The sequence below is a fragment of the Drosophila albomicans genome, chromosome 3, assembly GCF_009650485.2.
Source record: "Drosophila albomicans strain 15112-1751.03 chromosome 3, ASM965048v2, whole genome shotgun sequence".
Classification (NCBI taxonomy): domain Eukaryota; kingdom Metazoa; phylum Arthropoda; class Insecta; order Diptera; family Drosophilidae; genus Drosophila; species Drosophila albomicans.
In genome coordinates, this window is record NC_047629.2 from 412102 (window position 1) to 433031 (window position 20930).

At 38.5% G+C, this 20930-nt stretch overlaps 1 protein-coding gene across 10 annotated transcripts in view; it reads left to right on the forward strand.

The window, feature by feature from the left end:
- LOC117572799 (SH3 and multiple ankyrin repeat domains protein 1) overlaps positions 1-20930 on the forward strand; it is a 77849-nt gene that overhangs the window by 44118 nt on the left and 12801 nt on the right. For 6 of the 10 annotated variants that reach the window (XM_052005982.1, XM_052005973.1, XM_052005980.1 and 3 more), the window contains one exon: positions 4464-4481. The exons of the other annotated variants lie outside the window; for them this stretch is intronic. In XM_052005982.1, the coding sequence (XP_051861942.1) occupies positions 4464-4481 (18 nt within the window). The remainder of the gene's footprint in view (positions 1-4463; positions 4482-20930) is intronic. 10 annotated transcript variants of the gene reach the window in all.

The window sequence follows — 20930 nt, forward strand, 5'->3', positions numbered from 1 at the left end:
ATCATTAATCGATTATTATTAATATTATTGTTCTTTGAATAGTATTCCAACGCATTAATAATTTGATATAATTAAAAATTGATTAAGTTTTGTTCTTTTGCCATCACTATTTGGGACTGACAATTATTTCAATACAGTGCCCACTCCTTTTGAGATTAATATCGAACTGTTTGTATACAATTTTAATTAAGACGGAATAAAGTCAACATGAGCTTATGAATCAAGTTCTAATTGCTGTAAAATAATTTTCACAAGTTAATTTGATATTATTCGTGTGAATACATTGAATTAAGTCATTAAATTAGTGAGTGCGGGTTGGAACAACTTTTGGCATTTATTCTGACTCAGGGGTGAGTGATCTTAATCTCATTTTCTTCGTGGGTCGCAGCTGGTCTATGGCAATCGGTAGTTCATATCTTATCGTGGATTTATTAAACAATAACCTCACACTTTGCACTCCACATTTATGAAGTAAAATCATCGCGCAAATATTTGCACCTCGTCAGCTCCCTTTCTATCTTTAACTTTCTCATTCTCTATACATTTCTTTCTCTCTCTCTCTCTCTCTCTCTCTCTCTTTATGCTTTTGACGATCTCTCTTTTCCAATATGCTCCAACTTCTGTTTAGATTGTGGCTATTTATAAAACTAGCACAAATCAAAGGCAAATATCAGTCGAGTGCGCATTATATTCACATTTTTGAATGTAAATGCTGATTTAAGGCGTATTACTAATCAGTCGACGTGGTATCAGGCACTCGACATGAATCTGGGGTAACTATCTTTGCCTTATCACTATGACTTTTTGCAGAATGCGTGAGTTATTTAAGTTGATGTTGTTCTGACTTGACTCACACTTTCGTCAATTTGAATTAAAGTGCGCAACAATCAATCAATCAATGAAACAGTCAGTCAATCAATCAGTCAAACAAGCAGTTAGCCAGTCTGTCACTGCTCCAGTTGTGAGTGAATGCGTGTGGGCCACATACAAAATGTTTGGCTTTGCTCTTGGCCTGGCTTCCGCCTGCTAATCAAATTAATCTCACCTGCCACTGAGCGAATGAGTTTTATTTTTGTTCTTGTTTCTTTCAAAGTTTTTTACGGTGGGCGTGTAACACAGAGCTGTAGCTGTATGTTACCGGTTTTCACTAAGTTGTTTTGCATGTAATGCGCAGCTTTTTTAGATGACAGTCTTTAGAAGCTGAACTTCGATTTGCCATCAGGTACAGCCAATAAACAACATGCGCTAATGCGTACAGTACAATCAAGAAGCATTAACCGAAGCCTTAAGTCTCTGCCAATGATATGTCAACTATATTCTTCTCTTCTTTGGTAAAACTACTTTACTTTGAATATATTACGTTACATACTTAGTTTTTATTCTATTGAAAAATTCTTACAACTTTTAATAATTAACAAACTAATAAGAAAACAAAGTTAGAACTTACGCTGTATTGTATTTAAAAGAAATGCATATCGGATTTGATCGTGGTATTTTAGTAAAAATATACTAAATTGATATACCAAAATACTCAAATATACCAAAAGCTACATTTGGTATTACCATATACTAGTACTTCATTCAAAATATACCATAGATTACAAATTATGCAAGATTTTCAACCAAAGCTATTAAAAATAAAATGAATCTTCTAGACGTTTTAGGGTTTAATAGCAAGTCAGAACAAAGAACTTTATATATATTGAAAGATATGCCGCAGAAATGAGTAAATATTAAGAGCAAGTATATCTAATCTGATAAGAACATATTTCTTGGGAATTAAGTATAGACGGCTCTTTGTTTACATTGTTTTTTGTGGTGTAATCTATTTCCGCTATGCGTCGCACACCTGATGACAAATTAAATATAACCTGCTTTGTGAGTACGCATACAAAGCAATCTTGCTCTCAAGTTGCCCCAAGAGAAATGCAGCGTGTGTTGGATTGAATCGATAGCCAACTAAGCTTTTAAGCGCAATTCACAGCGACACATTGTTAGGCGGTGGGGAGACGCCAACGGGTAAGAAGAGTAAAAGTAAGAGAGTGAGAAAGATAAATACGATGAAGGGATGGTGAGCTGCTTTAGCGTTAGTCAAGAATGAACGAGTAAAGTCTGGACACTATATACGTAGTTGTTGTATTTGTTGGAGTTCACCATTTTATGGCTAAACTTGAATCAATTTAAATGTTTCTCATTTTGAATTGGCCCCATAAATCGCTGGCTGTAATTTGGCCTGGCCTATTATTATGGCAAATAAATAATAGTCAACCCCTGAAATGATCATATATAGAACGTATAGTTTAAGTCATTTCTCCATGCGTAAGCAGAGAGCTCAGCACAAAGTCATGTAATTAAATCAAAGCAAATGTCTAATGCGAAAGCTTAACAAGGAGCCACGATTTACTTGCGTCTTCTTATCAAAACTTCTTCAGTTCCTTCAGTTTGAAAATGCGAAAATGTAGACATTTTGCATAATACACTGTCCCCTCCTCTCGCTTCTGTTGCGTACCCTAGACGCTCGTTAGATTTAATGAGACTGCATAGTTTGGGCACGCACGACATCATTTCTGACAGCTGTGGAATAGGAGGCTCCAAGTGCCACAGAGACCCAGTTCAGATACACTTAAAGCTGCTTTTTATGAGTGTGTCTATGTGTGAGTGTGTGTTCGTGTGTGCCTGTGTGTGTATAGCAGCTCTATTGAACCGTTAATTTGTATGTCAACTTAACTTGGCACTTGGCAGAAGCTGCCGCCTGCCCTCTGCCTTCTCTCTGACGTCTGCCCCAAAAGTTCTCTCCTTTTGCACTCATTTCCTTAGCTCCAACACTCTCACACACACTAAGGACACATTATTCAAACCGCATTTCGAGTCTTGCGACGTGCCTGATTCCGGCCTCAGAGCCTTGGAGCCTGCAGAACGAACGGCATAGTTTAGCGCCTTTTGTCGCAGCTTATTCTCATTCTCATTCTCATTCTTGTTCTTCGTTTTCTTTTTCTATTCAATTGCGCATTCACTTACAACGGAACCCTTGGCACAGTAAAGATGGCACTGATAACACGCAATGTGCTGAACCAGATAGTACCTCTTTACCCTTCCCTTCCCTTCCCTTTCCATTCCCCTTCTCCAATTGTTCTTCTGCCGCTTTTTTACTTATTTTTTTTCGGCAAGATAAGAGAGAACTGAGAACTGGGATTGCGCTTGTCAGGCAAATGAAGTGGTAAAGTTTTATAGAGGCTACATAGTTTTTCGGATGTTCTTTTTCATTTTGGGGCTGAAGAACATTGTTTATGATTGCTATTAGATTGGTTCTGATTTATAAACAGAATACAGATTGTATCACCATAAATTCCTTTGGTACACGCTCATGTTGTGTGGGCCAGACATCAATCCTAAATAACTGCGTGTTTTGATTGTAATAAATACCATTATTGTTGTCACTTTGTATAACTTTGCTATTTATGCGTTTTTTATTTAAATTTTACGACAGTTAAGTAATAGTATGATAAAGAAAGTTTTTTTTAAGCTTAATGATCCTCCAAAAAACATTTGGAACAGGAAGTAGAATTTCAATTAATTTTAAAGTTTTAATATTATGATATGATGACTGAAACGATTTAAATTTGTAAAGTCCCGCATTTGTAAAGCTCCACAAAGAACAGAAATCCATGTATTTAATATGCCATCAATATTTGCATTGACAGACTGTGTTTTATTTTAATTTATTTGAATGCTAAACATGTAAATGTCATATTCGTATCGTATAAAATTAATGAAATACATTGTGGATAAATACAGCATGACAACATCAGCAGCAACAAGAAGTTGCTTTTTTTTAATAATAATTATACGTTTTTGCTTTCAAATTTGTATGTAAATTCTACCGTTGCTTTCGCCTCTGGCATATTTCGTTTAATTAAATACAACAAATTTACACGAAACACGAAAAAAATAAATAAACATCATGCGTCTGGATCCTTTTGGCAACCTGCGGCGTTTAATACAAAAAATTCTGGCCAAACAAATTAAAAACTGACTGCCTGCCAAACACATTTAATGCGTAATTAAAATAATAACAACAACAACAACAAATGATGGGAATTAACTCCTGGAAAAATGTCGATGGACCTACGCGGCGTATACGCAATTCGGATCACCTTTTGCTGCTGGAAAATGAAATGAAATCTGATTGAAAAATTCCACAAATGGCAATTGAACTTTATGTAACAATTTGCAAACAAAACAAACCCACACACGAATCAATACAATACGAAATAAATGATATTGATACTTTATTGTTGGCCTTATAACCACACTTAATGACATTTAATGGCTCGCTTGCACTTTCGCCTAACGTAATGTGACGCGTCATCAATAATTGTAATGGGAACCAATGTCGCAACCACCACAACTACACTTACAACAAAAACAATATCAACAACAACAACCACAACGATGTCAATCAGGTTGCTTTTTGGTTTAAGGTTGGTGCAGGTTAATTAACAATATCTAACTAAATACACATACATACATCACTTTATACTAATATTCATATAGGAAAGTGCTGGGTCGTTCATTTTCTTTATGTAGAAAAGTGAAAGAACTGAAAAGTTTACTTTCATCATTTCTATTTTTCTTTAGCTTATTTTAGTTTACTCTTGAGTTCTTGTTCACAGTTCAATTTTTCGTTCATGAACAATGCAGGAAAGCGAACTATCTGAAGATGTTCACTTTTATCGTTATTTCTTTTCTTTAGTTAATTTTTAAGCTTTTGTTCGTACTTGTTTACAAATTAAATGTTTGATTAGTGCATTTTTTATTTTCGGTCGATAGTCTTTCACTATCTTACAGCGGTGTGTAATGTTTTTTTACTTACAAATTTAAGATACAATTTTTAATACACTTATGAAACTGAATGGCAATTTAGATGCTATAAAATGAATAGTATACTTAAAATAAAATCAAATTGATTGAAAACTTAGAAATTAATGTGATCTATGATTGGAATCGAAATATGAATAAAACTACGAACAACGTTAGGAGCAATTCAACGATCCAGTTCACTTACAAAAGTGAGCGTACTAACTTATTCAGTAATTGGAATGATGTTCACATAATGGCACTTCATATTATAGGATAGGGTATTCAGCTTCAGCTTTGAGCAGAAGTTGATATTCAAATTTATGACTCGTGTTCGTTTATTTAGTTGTTAATTTAAGTTTAATTTTAATTTACATGAATTCCCAGCCTCACGACAACTGAACAACTGAGCAACAGAGTAAAAACACCTACGCAAATATTTATACAAACTGTTTCGCTTGTATCTTTTTCTGTGTGTGTGCACGTCTGTGTAAGTGTGTGAGTGTGTGTGTGTGTGTATGTATGATAACTATAAGGCGGACGGGCAATGCACTGCAGTCCATTCGCACTCGACTCGACTCGACTCCACTCGCACTCGCACTCCAACTCCAACTATGAAATGTGTCAAGTACAGCAAACAGTTACAAATTTATGGCAGTCGAGGCACCACACGCGACCAGGACATGCCTTCCTCCTGTTACTGCCCCTGCCCCTCCACCCTGCCTGTAATTCAATTAAAATGCTAAGAGTTTTTAGCGCTTCGGGCACAACAAATGGAGCATGTGGACCTCTCTGGTCCTGCTCTCCACTGGCCTGGCCTGGCCTGGCATGTCCACTTCTCACTGTCAACCTCGCCAAAGTGTTGTTGCTTCTACGAGTATACTCTGTTGTGTGTTATGTATTTGCCATAAATTGATTACCAAATTGAACTATTTATTTATAGGGACGACTCCAAGTTGTTGTTTAAAACTTTTCTTACAGATTTTGTGCAGTAAAATGATAAAGTTATGCTTCAGTTTTAATGCTCAGACTTATTCTTTACATTAGTAAATATTTGAGTTTGAGGGTGTCACATTTTGTAGTTCATCATGTTATCACAGCTTGTTCACAATGTTTTACTGAAATGTTGTCTGTCTCTTTTTATCTGACACAAATGTCAAAGCCAAAACATAACACAACAACAACAATTTTCAATATGCCCTGCGAATTGCCAAATAAGCAGCATATAAAAGTTGTGTCTCTTTTCACGGAATTTGTGTAAATAGATCTCTTGCGATGATCTTGCGAAACAGGCTGTCGCTTGTCTATGATGTTATTAATAACATTGTCATGTGGCTGTTAGCCGAGTTTAACAAATATTTTTGGGCTGCTCTTGCTAATTCCTCAATACTATATTTCGTGGAATTTAAAGCTAAGGCAAGACAAGAGTGAACCTTTGTTTCGCAATGCTAATTGATTGAATTATAAATAATTTTATTGCTAATTTATCAAAACATCAAAAGCAGTAACTTTAAAGAGCGCCACTGACCTCAGAAGTGACCTTGACTGTGAGCAATTGCTGTTGTTGCCTTTACAACGAAAGTTGCATAAAGTCAAGTAATTTGCTCTATCAAAAGCACAAAGCGGAAAAAACAAGCCAAAACAATCATTGAGGGATAGACACGCGGGGATGAGTTAGAGCGATGACAATATATTTACAGTTGGCTACAATGGCGAATAATTGCTATTATTTTGGCTTAACAACAATGCCAAACTTTTGCCAGTGGCTCTCAAACTGTTCGCTGGCGTTTTAAATCGCACCAAAGTCGCTCATGTGTGCGATTCGAGTTCAGTTCAGCTGCGGGCGCAAATTGAGCATCACAAGTTCAATTACACACACAAATATACACACGTACGTGTTGCATATGTGTGATGTTGGTTTTTGTTGTTGCCATTGTTGTTGTTGAACTGCCCTCTAACTACATATTTAATGGCACAATGTTTGTTTCGCTTCTTTTATATTTTTTTTTGGCTTAATTTTTCGTTTTTTTGCACAAATTTTTCCCATTTAAATTTGATGTTGGTTTTGGGTTGCTTTTCAATTTCCGACGCCGACGCAGACTACGAACGAACGAAAAAAACACTTTTTGTCGTTGCTGCTGCCGTTTTGCGGGCAACTAAAAACAACAAATGAAGCATTTCCGGTTACCAACCAAGCTAATGTGTGAGTATGTGTGTGAGTGTGCAAGTATTTTGTGGATTATATTCATTAGTTTGCGTCAATTTGTTTTAAAATTTTCATATATAAATAACTGTGTTTGGATGAATATGAATATGAATGCTGATGGAGCTCAATCGTACCCAGAACTCAATGTTGACCTCTCTACAGTAAACGGATATTATAATAATCCATCCGTGATGGGATCCAACCAGCATTTCTTTATACATTTTGCTAATGATGTTTGATGATAGTTTGAATATTATCTGAGATTTTAAAGAAGTTACACGCGTAGTTTAAACTGTCTTATAATTTATTGAATTTATTGACCACTAATTGAACTTGATTTCTTTTTCTGTTTATAGGTAAGAAACGAGTTGCAACATTTACGCAAAATACAAGCAAGTACTCTTTTACGCCCTTTATTGAGTGAGTACAAATACAAATCATAGTTGTAATGTGGACCAATCAAGCACAGCTTTAAGTCCGTAGGTATTTTAAATTTTTTGCACTTGGGCCCACTCAAAAGCAAAGCAAAGTGCCTGGTTTTATGACACATTTCAGAAATAACGCATGTCCACTACACAAATTGTCAAATGGCGTGGGCCAAGAACTCATATAGGGAACAGACCTGACAGACAGACAGTCAGACAGACATCAGGCAGCACAAAGTCCCATAACTGTTTATGAGAAATGCCATTGACAGAGGGTGACCAGGAAGAAGAAGAAGAAGTCCCCTTCAGTGCCCACGCAATGTTCCTCAGAGATGGCAATTTGTTTGCCCGTTCCTTGCCCTCTTCCTGTTTGTGGCTGCCACTTGATCTATTTAAGCGCTGTGTCGAAGCACCAAATGACACCAAGCAGGTCCCAAATGCATTTCTCGAATCGAGGGCATATTGCACTCGGACCCAAACCCAGACCCAGACCAGAACTAAGAACCCGCATCCCTGGCCGCTTCGCTGTTTCTGTTTGTTACTCGAAACCACCGTAAATATGCTAGCAATTTTGTGGGCGTGGCCCGTCCCTTGTAGAAAACTTTGACGCCAGCGAAGCCCGCTGGCAATGGATGCAGCAGCTGAGATCGGGAGAGTTGGATGCGGAGGATGAAATAGCAGCGATATCTCTCTAGTTCATTGCTTGTAAAATTGACTTTAGCACAAGCGCATCGAGCAACGAGAACAACAACAACATCAACAACTGCAACAACAACAATAAAATGCAATGCGCCACAACAACTTTCTGCCGGCAGCCAAACAAGCCAAAGATACTTAGCTACAATTTTCAGAGCTGCCTTTCGTTTTAGCGTCTTTGCATACCCTAACAGTTGGCATGCTCATTTTGTTGCAACATACGTATGTATTTACTATATGTGTTGCATGTACAAAGTACAATATATAGTACAATATATTTGGTTATTCTGTTAAAATTTAAAATTAAATAGCAAACGTGTCATAAAACTCAAACAAAAATTCAAGAAACAGATTTTTTTTCAGAAAAAAACCTTTTGCTTTACAAAGCTAAGATTATTTTTGAAATAATTTTAAAAGTAATTTTAAGATTCAGAGTACCAGATAGTTTTGCAAGTTCCTAATCAAATCACATTAGTAATTATTAACTCACCTTTTAAAGATTTTTGCTACTAAATACAATGCCACTAAAATATAATTTTTTAATTTCAATTTAAAATATATTTAAAATATACATATATATTGAATTACAAAATATATTTCATAATCTTGTAGAGAGAAGATTTAAAATTTCTTCAAACAAGAATTATTTTAGAATTTAGATTAAATAAGTATATATTTGAAATTGATTTTATAAATCACATTTTAGTAGCATTGTAATTAGAGCAATCTATAAAAAAAATTAAGAATTATTATATTATATTTTTTTAGCTTCATCAGAATTCCTATTGGGATTTGATGAGGAACTTGGTAAACTATTTAGTGTTAACATTTTTAGGAAAAACATTATCATGTTATATTTTCTATGTAGAAAGTCAGTATTTAACTCTCCCTATATATCCCTCTCGCCCTTTTTATACCATAATTAGTAGGGTATTTTGTGTGCTTCTTACTGACGGCAGATCTTTCCTTATCCCCTTTGCGAGTGTCTCGTGGCATTTTTGCTTACCTTTTTCGCCTGCGAGCCGAAGTATGTTCACAATTTGTGTATACATTTTTGTTGATTTTTTTCGTGGTTGTGGTTGTTGCTGTTGTAGTTGTTGCTGCTGCGTTTGGCTACTTTGTTGCGGCTGCATTTTCGTAATTTTTCTAGCTCATTTGCTCAGACACCGAATGTCCTTCAGCACACAGTCTTGGTTTTAGTCTCGCTTGTAGCCTCCGTTCCCGCCTTTGTCTCTCCATCTGCATCTCCGTTGGCCGAGTCGGCCTCAGTTATCTTTGCCGCTGCTGCCATTTGGCAAATTAAAGTGCGCACCGAAAGCCCGAAAGCAACACAAACCAAAGAAAAAACAAACCCGTTTCGTGGCAGACAGCAGGCAGTAGGCGCACGTGCAACATTGCAACTGCAACTGCAACAGCAATTGCATCTGAAGCTGTAGCTGAAGCCCGCCAAGTAATTTGGCAATGCATGAAAAACTTTAGAAAAAAAAGTCGGAGAAAAGACAATCCAAAGATTTGGTGCTCATTTCATTTGTGTGCCGCCTGCCTCTTGTTTCTTGCCACTTGGTGGCATAATTTGCGCGCCAGCCGACGCCCGAAAAGCCAACGGGGCGAGGACATTTTCGACACTCGCAGGCGGCTTGCAAGTGTTGCCGTCTTTGTTGTTGTTGTTGTTGTTGCTTTTGTTGCTGCTCAGGTCTCTGGGGAGCTGATCTGTCGATTTACGAGCTGTGATATTTCGTGCATTGCCTGCCAATTGCAATTGCTTGTTATTGTTTTTGCTGCATATGTTTGCGTTTTTTTTTCATTTTCTTTTTCTTATTTCGGCTTTTCTTACTGTGTGTGCGCCTTAACACTGGCCCCAAGCCAGCTGTGCCCCATCGATGGCCAGCTGATAACTGAGCCACTTACCCAACTCCCAACTTTAAGCAGAGTGTGCCATGAAGTAGTGCTTAATCAAGCTTGAGTTCTGTTAATGCAAGTTTCTAGACTACAAAAATAATAAGAATTTCATGACATTAACAAAATTGCATAATAGGTATTTTCTTAATAAGTGTGACCAAAATATTGAAAATTAATTTCATAAATTTAAATTACTAACTAAAAGCTAAATAACAATAATGTGATTAAAAATTATTTATTCTAATATGCTTATCGTTTTATTTAATTTGATTCCTGTTTATATTATGCTTGTATTCATAAACACACAAAACCCAAATTGTCTATTAGGTTTCGATAATCAGATATGATGAGCATCAGAATTTATATTGCTTTAAATTTTTGGTATTTCGTATACAGTGCAAGCTACAATCAATTGTGCTCGACAGTGAGATATCTGTTACTATTTTTTAGTGAAAGCAAAACAGTGCGGTATTATTCTTAAAATAAATACAAAAATATACCAAAGGTATATTGGTATAATTTTGCATTGAAAATATACTACAGAGGCAAAGCAACTAAGACCTAATTACTAATTATAACTCTAAATGCTATAGTCTTTGAAATTTTGTTTTTGATTCGGAAGGGCAGACGGACGTGGTTATTTCGACTCGGCTGTTGGCGCTGACCTTCTGCCTATTACATACAAATTTATAATACCCTTCTACCCTATGGGTAACGGGTATAAATATCTGTTCGACATCAAACTAATTAATTCCTCACACTCTGATATAAGTATAGGTAATGGAAAGCTTTCATGTTATGTGCATTTGCGTATTTTAACAAATTTGGAAACGATTTTATAACTAAGAATATTTTCATGCATAAGATTCTAATATTAAAATCTTTTTCCTGCTTTAATTAATTTGTTGTGTATTGCAGAAAATGTGGAAAAGAGTTTTTTATAAAGGAAATATTTTAAACTCATGCATATTTTCATCTGCATTTTAGCAAGCGTATGAAACATTTTTGAAGAATATATGTCGAATAAGCTTTTTAAACAAATCTTATTCACTCGACGAGCATAAAGTTTTCATGGAGCTAGAATTGTCGAGTTAAGCTCTATTTTTAGTTTCGGAAATATTTGCCAAGCATAGTTTGTCACCTGGGTAAAGTTTATGGCGAATTTATGCGATTATTTGCGGACTGGCTTTGCGATTTAGCAGTTCCCGTTGTAGCTACACTTAGTTGGAGGGCAGAATGCAGAGGGAGCAGCAGCAGGAGCAACAGACCCACCACAAAATTTCCCCATTTGCCATTTTCTACTCCCGTTTAGAGTGCATCAATTGATGGTCGCAAAAGTTCTTGGAATTGCGCCTCGCTGGCGATTGATTTAATGCTGATTCAGTGGAACGGCAACGGGATTGAGATTGGCCATGCCAGAGCAGAGAAGAGAATAAAAGAGAATAGAAGAAAAGAGAAGAGAAGAGCGAGAGCAACGGGGCGGACAAGCTGATTCCGAGCAAGTTGAGCACGTTCCGTTGGCGTTGCTCTTGTCAAATATGGCTGCGGTCAGTTTTCTAACTGCATTGACCAACAGCAGCAGCAACAACAACATCGAGAATAGCTGGAAAAAACTTTGCCATGGCCAGCTGCTAGAGAGGATGGCGCTGCTTTGGCCGTTGCTGCTGCTGCTGCTGCGAAGCGCGCATAAATTTCGAATCCAAAGTTGCTTTTACCTTTTGCGGCCACCCTTTTTACATTTACCGTTAAGTTCTGTGCAACATTGCGCTACGCGAATTTTAAGTTGTTCTTTTTTTTCTTCTCGTTTTTTTTTCATCTTTTTCCATTTCTCAGGCCAAGTGGCGCTCGTCTGAAAGATTCAAATTGTGGCGACTCCCGACTCGAGTCGCGACTGCGTAAATGGGGACATTCGCCTCCCACACCAAATCTTGCTCTACCTTATCGAATTTTACTGACTCTGGAACAGTGGCAGCTGGCAGCAATATCAGCAATTTACTTAAGCCACCTTAACCCGCTGCTGGCTTTGAATTTTTTTAAAGTTTTGTTAAAATCAAAAGAAATACAAGAGTACAGAAAAATACAGAAAAATGAACTGTAGCCACACAACTGGCTTGTATCAGTTGAAGCTTTTGCTGGTCCCATGTGTGCCGCAACGTATCTCTGTGCATTGGGGTATTTTTTGTTGCCATATTGATTCCATTTATTTGTGTTCGCCCTGCAAATTTTCACACCTGCAATTGCAGAATTGCTGTCAATACATTCGCATTGTTTACAATTCCGCAACGAATCGAAATGAATCGAATTTACTTCCATTTCCATTTGCCAGGCATTTTAACAAGTCGTTGGCAGTCGGGTAATTGCCTTGCAATGGGACACACGCGACGTATACGCAATCTTTTAATTTTTTATTTACCCCCACTGCTCTGTTTTTTGTTTGTCTTGTTGTAACTGTCCGCAATGCGAAGTCGTCTATAATTTCATAATAAACGATAGTCGTCGTCGATGGCCAAGTTGATGGACGAGTGTGTTAAGTATGTGTCGCTTAAACTGGTTGCCACTCGACACCTCGAGGGAGGTCGTCGTCGTCTCAATGGGGGGAACCGACTTAAGGGCCAGAGGCATCTCTCGATTGTCGACTGTTGACTGTCGTCTGTTGTCGGTATTCGCTATTCGGTTTGATTTGTCACCGATTGCAATTTGAACCACTTAATTGCTGCCTTGGTGACATGTAATTGCATTTACGAGTACTTTTCTTGCTGCTAGTTTGCAGTTGTAAGTTGTAAGTTGCAAGTTGCCCATTGCCTCTTGCCTCTTGCTTGTTGCTTGTTCACTGGCCGCCAGCTGGCCAGTTGGCTGACCTGGTTGCTGGTTGCTGGCTGCTGGTTCATCTCATTGCTGCCAGCTAGCGCATAGTTTCCTGTGGCGCTTTTTTATGAGTCGCAGCGAGTTGCCAATTTGGGTCACTGCCTGCTACGTGTTGAAGTGCAACCAGACGGAAGTTTCGTTTGTTTAAAGCAACTCAACATCCACAACAACAACATGGGTAACGTTTTGACCACAAGGCGAAAGGCAGCCAGCGGCCAGCGAACTTTTTAGTTCAGGGTGTTTGTCGCGAATTTTTGAAATGCAAGTTAGGCACATCAATGGGAATGCGGTTTTGTGGTTTCAGCTAATCAGAGTGAATCCCTGCACAGTTTGTGAGTTTAGTTGCTGTGAAAACTTGGATATTAAATTCAGGACATACATGCTTTGGCATGGATATAAATTCTTTGGGCTATTTAAGCTAAATTTTATAATATTTTTGTAGTTCGTTTGATTACAAATAATATCACAAGAATTGACCTTTTAGTATTCAATCCATATTTAGATTAAATAATTATTTTAAAGCGGAAATTAATTTTGTATTCAAAGAAGTTTTAATGGACCATTTTGCATCTTATCTGATTCATTAATTAAGTCAATCAACTCTTTTATCATATTTTATTTTTATTTAATTCATATAGCATTGCTTTAAAAACATTGGCTTGGCATAAACAAAAACATTGAACTATAAATATTTTTATACTGCTGCATTTCGAGAACTCAGCAGCAAAATAAACTTTTCTCTATTTCCTCGCACTTTAAGCAAAGATTTTCTCAAGTTTTCGTGACTGGCTGTCTTATTGAGCGCATTCCCGCAGGTTTTTCATTTCAACTTTTCTCGCGTGTCTTGAGTTTTATCTCAACAGATTTTATTATAGAAACAAAAAAGAAATGTTTAATTTTCTGCTCAGCCAGTTTATGCCAAGGGGGTGGCTAGTTATTAGAGGGTGGCAGAGCTGTTTCTGCCACTGCCCCATTTAGACTTGGGGTTGGGGTTGGGGTTGGGGTTGTCTTTAGGCGTAGTCAAATGGGTTTTTCACGGTTGCCCATAATTAATTTAATGTCTAATGCTCACTTGTGCATAGCGGAGAATTAGAAAAGTTTACGCAAGCAATCATTGTGTTGACAACAACAAGGTGGTTGATGGCGCAATTAAAAGGGGACGAACTGCACAAGTCGAAGTAGTGGCCAACGGTTGACATAAATAGCAAATAGCGAAGAGAACGTTAGAAAGCCAAGTGGCCAGAACCAAGTGCGATCGATTGCAGATCGTTGTTGAGCTGTGCTTAGTCGCACGTTTGGCATCAAATCGATTAGCTCGACTCGACTCTCTCGAGTCATGAGCAATTCTTTCTTTGATCGCGACGATCGCATTGCCATCATTGCTTTGGACACGCTGAGCGTGCCTTGACTTTGAGCCAGTTGCCATTTGGCATTGTTCTCCACTGCTTCGTGTGTGTCGTTTCGTTCATGTTCCACATTGACCAGTGGCCAATGACTTTGACATAGAAACGAGCCATGCCAAAGCCAGAGTGCAAATGGCCTTTCATTGGACATCGCACAGCACAAAGGTATTTCCATTTGCAATCCTCTTTCTCCCGCTTCCACTCCCTCTCGCCACATACCATTGCAAGCGTTGTGGACACGCAATGGCAGCTAACCCCAATCCCCGATTCCCTTGGCCATGCCCAAATCCCAACCCCAACCCCCAGGTTTGTGCCACCCCTGAAAGTGCTGCAGCTGGGGGGAATGTTTTGCTTTCTGTCTTTCTTCTACGTTTCACATCTTTACGCCTTTTTATTTATTTTCTGTGTGTTTTGCTCATAATGCACTTCTGCCCACTCCTTCGTTGCACCCTCGTCACTCTCTGTCTCGCTCTTTCTTTCTGTTATGAATAAGAATGCGGAATGCTGAAAGCATTTCAACGGTACTTTAACCCCGCGACAACAACAACAACAACAGCAACAACATAGACGACAACGCACATCTTGGAATCCGCATAAAATCCTTTCGCCACTCCCCTGAAGTTAGAGTCAGTCTCTTCTGGCTTTGGCCAAGCAGGAACAGCATTTGTCGTCTACTCTTGTTGTTTTAGTTGTTGTTGCTGCATGCCTAGACAGGTCTACCCAAATTTGTTACGTACTTTCCGGCGCATACTTCCCAATCCCGGTTCCAGTTCCAGTTCCAGTTCAAATTCCCATTGCCATTCCCTTCAACCTCAGTCAGGTACAAACGCTTGCTGTGTGAAAGGGACAGAAGGGGAGCTGCGTGGCGCAGTCAACAATCATAACCGTTAGATGCATGTATGTATATGTGTGTGTGTGTTTTTGTGTGAGTGTGTTTTTGTTTTAATGTCTGCTTCAGCCTATGTTTATGTTTGTTTTTGTTTACTCGTGTTGCTGTTGCTGCTGTTGTTGTTGTTGTAGCGGCATTCCCTCTGTGTCTGTGTAAATATTGATTTTTTTTGCTGGTTTGAGTAATGTGAGAAAGCAGCTAGACATTTGCTTAGCAGAGCTGCATTAGTTTAACCTTTGGAAAACAGCTTTATGGACTACCAAAATGCGTGAATTAAACACCGAACCAGATGGAATCCACTTAAATTGAAATAAAATATTTTTTTAAATTATAGCCAATACATTTATTTGGCTTACCAAGCATATTGAATAAGAAAACTTAATCGGAACTTAAATATATATTAGTATAATATTTATTGTAGTTACGATTATAATGTGTAAAAGAATATAATAATAGATGTGTCAAATTAATATCGTGAATCTCTATAACCTGGCTCAAGTCCAGAGACGCCTACTAAAGTATCTCCAATATTAGTCCATATGTTAACTAAATATTTACATATTTGGAATATGGGAATGTTACAGTTGAATGTGTTGGACTATAAGATACACTTCACTTACATATTTTCAATAAAAGCAAATATGAAAGCGGTATTATCGATAAAATATACCAAATAAATATATCGAAAGATTACTACAATATAGAAAAATGTATGTTTGGTAAATTGAAGATACATATACCATCGATAGAAAATATACCAAATTGTCAACATTTTAGGCCAGAGCAGCCTTTGAATTCTTGTTGAAACCCTACGGGTAGCGGGTATAAAAAACTAATGAACAAACAGATCGACAGCTGTAATATCAAGATAAAGACTGAATTGATTTATTCTGATTGTCATGAACAAGTCAAATAACAAATTGATTTACTCACACACTAATAAATAAGACAATTCCATGTAGCCTCATAAATTGCTCATGTATAGTTTGTGCAATAAACTGTGCAAATGTTATAACAATCTACTGAAATTGTAAAGTCGAGCAATAAGATTATCTCTTTTATTTAATGACTATTTTTGCATTAAATGTCTTAAAACAATTTCTTCAGCGTTGGGCAATAAGAAGAACTATATATCGACCAGAGTGGCAAAGCGGAAATAAACCAAAGATTAAAGGCTTATCTGCTGGTTAAGCTATTACTCACTGCTCGCTCTGAACTTTTAAGCATGGCAGCAAGTGAATTGTTGAAATGTCAGTTAATCGCTGAAAGGTCTGGCCATCAAGAGAATTCTTTCCCTCTCTCTCTCTCTCTCTTTCTCTTCTGTCTACCTTTCTCTATTGTGTCGCGTGGACATAGAGAACGGGTTCTCGGTGACATCCATTTGCAAAAACATTTTGGCATTCTCTTCTCCATTGCCTGTCGCCGTTTTATTGCCAACGCGCCTGTCACCTGCAATTGCATTTAGCAGCGCGTGGCTCGTGTCATGTTTGTCCGTGTCCACATCCTTTGGTGCAGCAGCAACTACTTGCTGCACTTTTAGTTTACCTTTCGACGGCTGCTGTCAATGTCCTTTCGCCCCATCCGTGGGGAGGAGAGCAGAGCAGAGGGGGAGCAGGCAGTGCAGAATGGGCGAGAGATAGACGAACAAACAGAGGGACTCGCTTGGCCCTGCTAGATGTTTGTCTGAATGCAGTCGAGTGTAAAAATATGAATGGCAAATGGGCGTCAGGGCGTCGGGGCGTCTGGGCACGCCCACAGCTCTGGGGGCAAATAAATTGCATACACATATGTGATGGCAGTCTCTCTCTCTGCGTGTGTGTGTATGTTGTGGATGTGGCAAGAGGGAGTTCAATGCTCTTGCCTCTGATAAATGTTTAGTCAGCGCCTCTGCAAAAGCGGCCTCCAATTCACTAGGCAAAGCGTCGTCTTGCAACACTTTCTTCGCATCGCTGGCAATCAGAAGATGCAGCACCATGTATTCTACTCTGGGCAGATTCTTTTTGCCACAGCGGTGGCTGTAGGTGGCATGACAGCGAACATGCAACAAGAGCGCAAAATAGGTGCAACAGCAATGGCACAACACAAAATGCAGCCAAACGAAACTAGTTTTTTATGATAAGCAACTCAAGAGAGGGAGAGAAAGAAACAAGCCCTAAGACAGCCACTGCCCCTTAGACAACAAGGAGCGAGCCAGAGCTCCCATCCTTGCAACAAAAGTTACAAAGAGGAAAGCGGAAAGCGGCTGCTTTGCTTGTAAAGTTGTTGCCAAAGTTGTTTGTGTTGTTCTTGCTGTTGCATTGTGCTGTGTGTTGCTGATGGCGTTGACTTTGAAGCGACTGCATCTCGGCGTCTTGTGTCTCGTGTCTTGTCTCCTACAGGCGGCAAACGCGTCATTGACCTCCAGAGCTGCGCACATCAGCGAAAGATGCAAAAGTTGCACTCACAGCAGCAGTCATCAAGTTGCAGTTGCAGTCGCAGTTACAGTTGTTCAGTGGCCAAAAAATGCAATCAACCTGAAATAAATGGCCAGGCCAATGCACGCATAAATTAGCCTTTAAGCCCTGCGAGTGTCAACCGAACAAGTCAGTCAAGCCCACTCCCCCAATCACAAATCGAAATCGCAATCCCAAAACCAAAACCGAAACCGAACCCAAGTTCAACGGCGCAAAATTGCCAAACGCTGGTTAAGAATGCGCCAAAGCAAACAGAGAAGAGAACAGAACAGAACTCAATTAAACTCAAAGCGCCGAAACCGAACCCGACCCGAACCACAAAAACCAGTTTTGATGGCAACTACAACTTCAACCTGGAGGTTAGACGATGGAGACAGAGTCTGGGACTGAGACCGAGGCTGATGCTGCAACCGAGTCTGGGGCGGCATCTCGGACAGTCGTGAAGGCTTCTTTTGCTTTGACTTTGGCTTTGGCTGCGCCTGCGCATTGTTTGCCACAGAGCTTACTCTAATTCAAAGTGCCTCAGAGATGCCTGCCTACCTCCTTTCCGCTGTTGCTGTCATGGCTTTGCGGTTAACCACAGGCATCTTCGCCAACAAGCAAAATTTATAAGATGATGTGCCATGGCATGCCCGAAGCTCGAAGCGATCTCTGTTCTCAGTTCTCAGTTCGCATTTCTGTGTATTGTTCGGATTACATAAATTGATGTTGAAGCTTCTTGAGTTGGGCTGCAACTTGAGACGAGACGCAAAATGTTCCAGAGTGAAGCGTTAAATGCGCTCCGGGCTCTCTTCTTTTTTATTATACTGCTGCCTCAATGCATTGCAGCGCAATGACAGTTGGCCATCAAAAGGCATTTGTATAGAAGCATAAAGAATTATGATAATCAGTGAGTGGAGTCAAGAGTCTACTATAGTCTACTATATAATTAGATAAAAGCCAGTTCGTTCATCTTTTTCTTTGTATTTATCTATTATGAATATTCAACACTTTTTGTGGTTGCCCTCTTCTTCTTTTTATTTTCTCACTTACTCATTTTATTTTTCCGCCAAGTTTTAATTGACCTTGTGCAGCATAAACCAGCTGTTTAGCTTAACTAACCAATTTATTTTAATTTATTTGCACTTCAAACAAAACTTTTCGCTCACACAATAAACTTGGATCTATTTGTTGAACAAATATGTGCAAGAGAGTTCAACTTAAAGGCCGCTAATGAAATTACTAAACCGGAAATTGTATCACATATGAAACTTTCAGTTTGCCAGGTGTTTTAAATATTTTAAAAGAGTTGAAGAAATTCAAAGAATATATGTACATATATCACAATTGTTCTGTAAGACTGGATTTCATTATTTACGATTGTGTTAAATACATTGCAGATATAAGTTTTTAAATATTCTACTCTTTTTTTGACAGCGTTTTATATTGTTGCACTCAGATCAAGTTTGTCTTACGAAATATAGTTTTTGGTATATTTGAGTATTTATATATAAAATATTAACTAGGTAATATTATGGTGTCGCGCCGGCTAAGTTTGTTCTACGAAATATATATATTGGTATATATTAGTATTTTTCAGTATATTTTCAGTATATTTGCTTAAAAATACCGCACTGTTTGGCTCTTATTAAAAATTGGTAGCGAGTGTCTTCCAAACCATCTGCAGCTTTTTTATTTGATTTTCATTTTTTGGCTCTTGTCCCACTGTGCGATGACATCCTGTCTGGTGTCACTGTTATCATTTTGCCGTCTGTGTCAAGTCATTTGGCTATGTCGTGTCACTTGATACCTTCTGATGTGGGAGTTTTGTGGCCATAAAATGCTCGTAAACCAAACAAAAGTTGGCATATATACAGTTTACCGGTTATTTAACGTATGCTCAGTGCATGTAAAACTGTAAGACAAAGCTAAAATTTGGATACTGAAAATAAAAAATAAAAAAAAAACACGAAAAAGGAAAATAAAAAGCTGACGCTAATGAGACCATAAATGTAAAGGCTGCCACAAGACAGAGCCAAGTGACTGCAGTGCGAGACGGCAAATGAAACAGCGACTCTAATTGCTGCAAAAGAATGAGATTACGAGCTGCAACTACAACAGCAACAGCAACTGAAACAAACAACTGCAGCAATACCAACTGCGAATGCAACTGCAACAGATGGCCGCCAATCGACCAGCGACCCAATTGCAAGTAGCTTGGCAAACTGGCTGAATAGCTGGCTGGCTATTTACTTTTAGCTGGCACTGTGTCTGTTTATGTTTACCTGCTGACCGCCTCTGTCTGTCTGTCTCCCTGTCTGACTGTCTGTCGGTCTCTCTGGCAGCTTCAGCTCCGGCAAACAATTGCAACAGCCGAAGCAACAACTACTGTTTGACAATTTATCAATGAACGCTTTGTTGTTGTCACTATTGTTGTTGTTGTTGCTATTGTGCGTTGCTGCTTTTCTTATTGGAACAGGAAGTCGCTTATTTGCTGCAAGTGCGCATCGCATTGACATTTACTCTTGACGCTCTTGAGAAAAACACTGAAGGAAAATGGCCTCCCTCTGTTTTCCATCCTCCGCCTCTTGCTTCATTTACATGCTGCTTGCAATTTGTTGTTATTTAGTTGATTTCTTCTTGTTTGTATTTTGCATTGATTTATGGACATCCACTTAACAACCAAATACGTCGATACGAATGCAAAAATTCCACCATTGCCCCATTTTTTGCTCGTGTTTCGATTGTTGTTGCAAGCAACCTAACAAATTTACGACCTGCAACAGCGCAACAAAATGAGCAAATTTTGTTCAAAGCCACCACAGCAAATCCTAAATTACTTTTTAGCCTCTCCAGGGCCAAAACCCAAATCAAAGTCAGAGTTACAGCCATACTCAGAGCCAGGACCAGAGCCGTGAACCAGGCACCCTTTTATACCCGGAATGTATAAAACGCAGGAAATTGGCACCTCTGACTTAGAGTTATATAATATATATTCGCATATTCTTAATTTGTCTGCGAATCTGACTTGTCTTACAAATAACTCGCTAATAGTGCAATGCAAATAGTTCAGTAGTTTGTTTGGTATTCATTTTTTGTTAATTGGTATAATATTAATACCGCATATCTTAGAGTTGATCACATTTATCGTGTTCCCTTATTTGGTTTATGGGCACTCTGACTACGTGTGTTTATTGATCGTCTCTTCTTGTTGCTTGGATTGGAAAATCGAAATCAAAACTCATAAAAATGCAATTT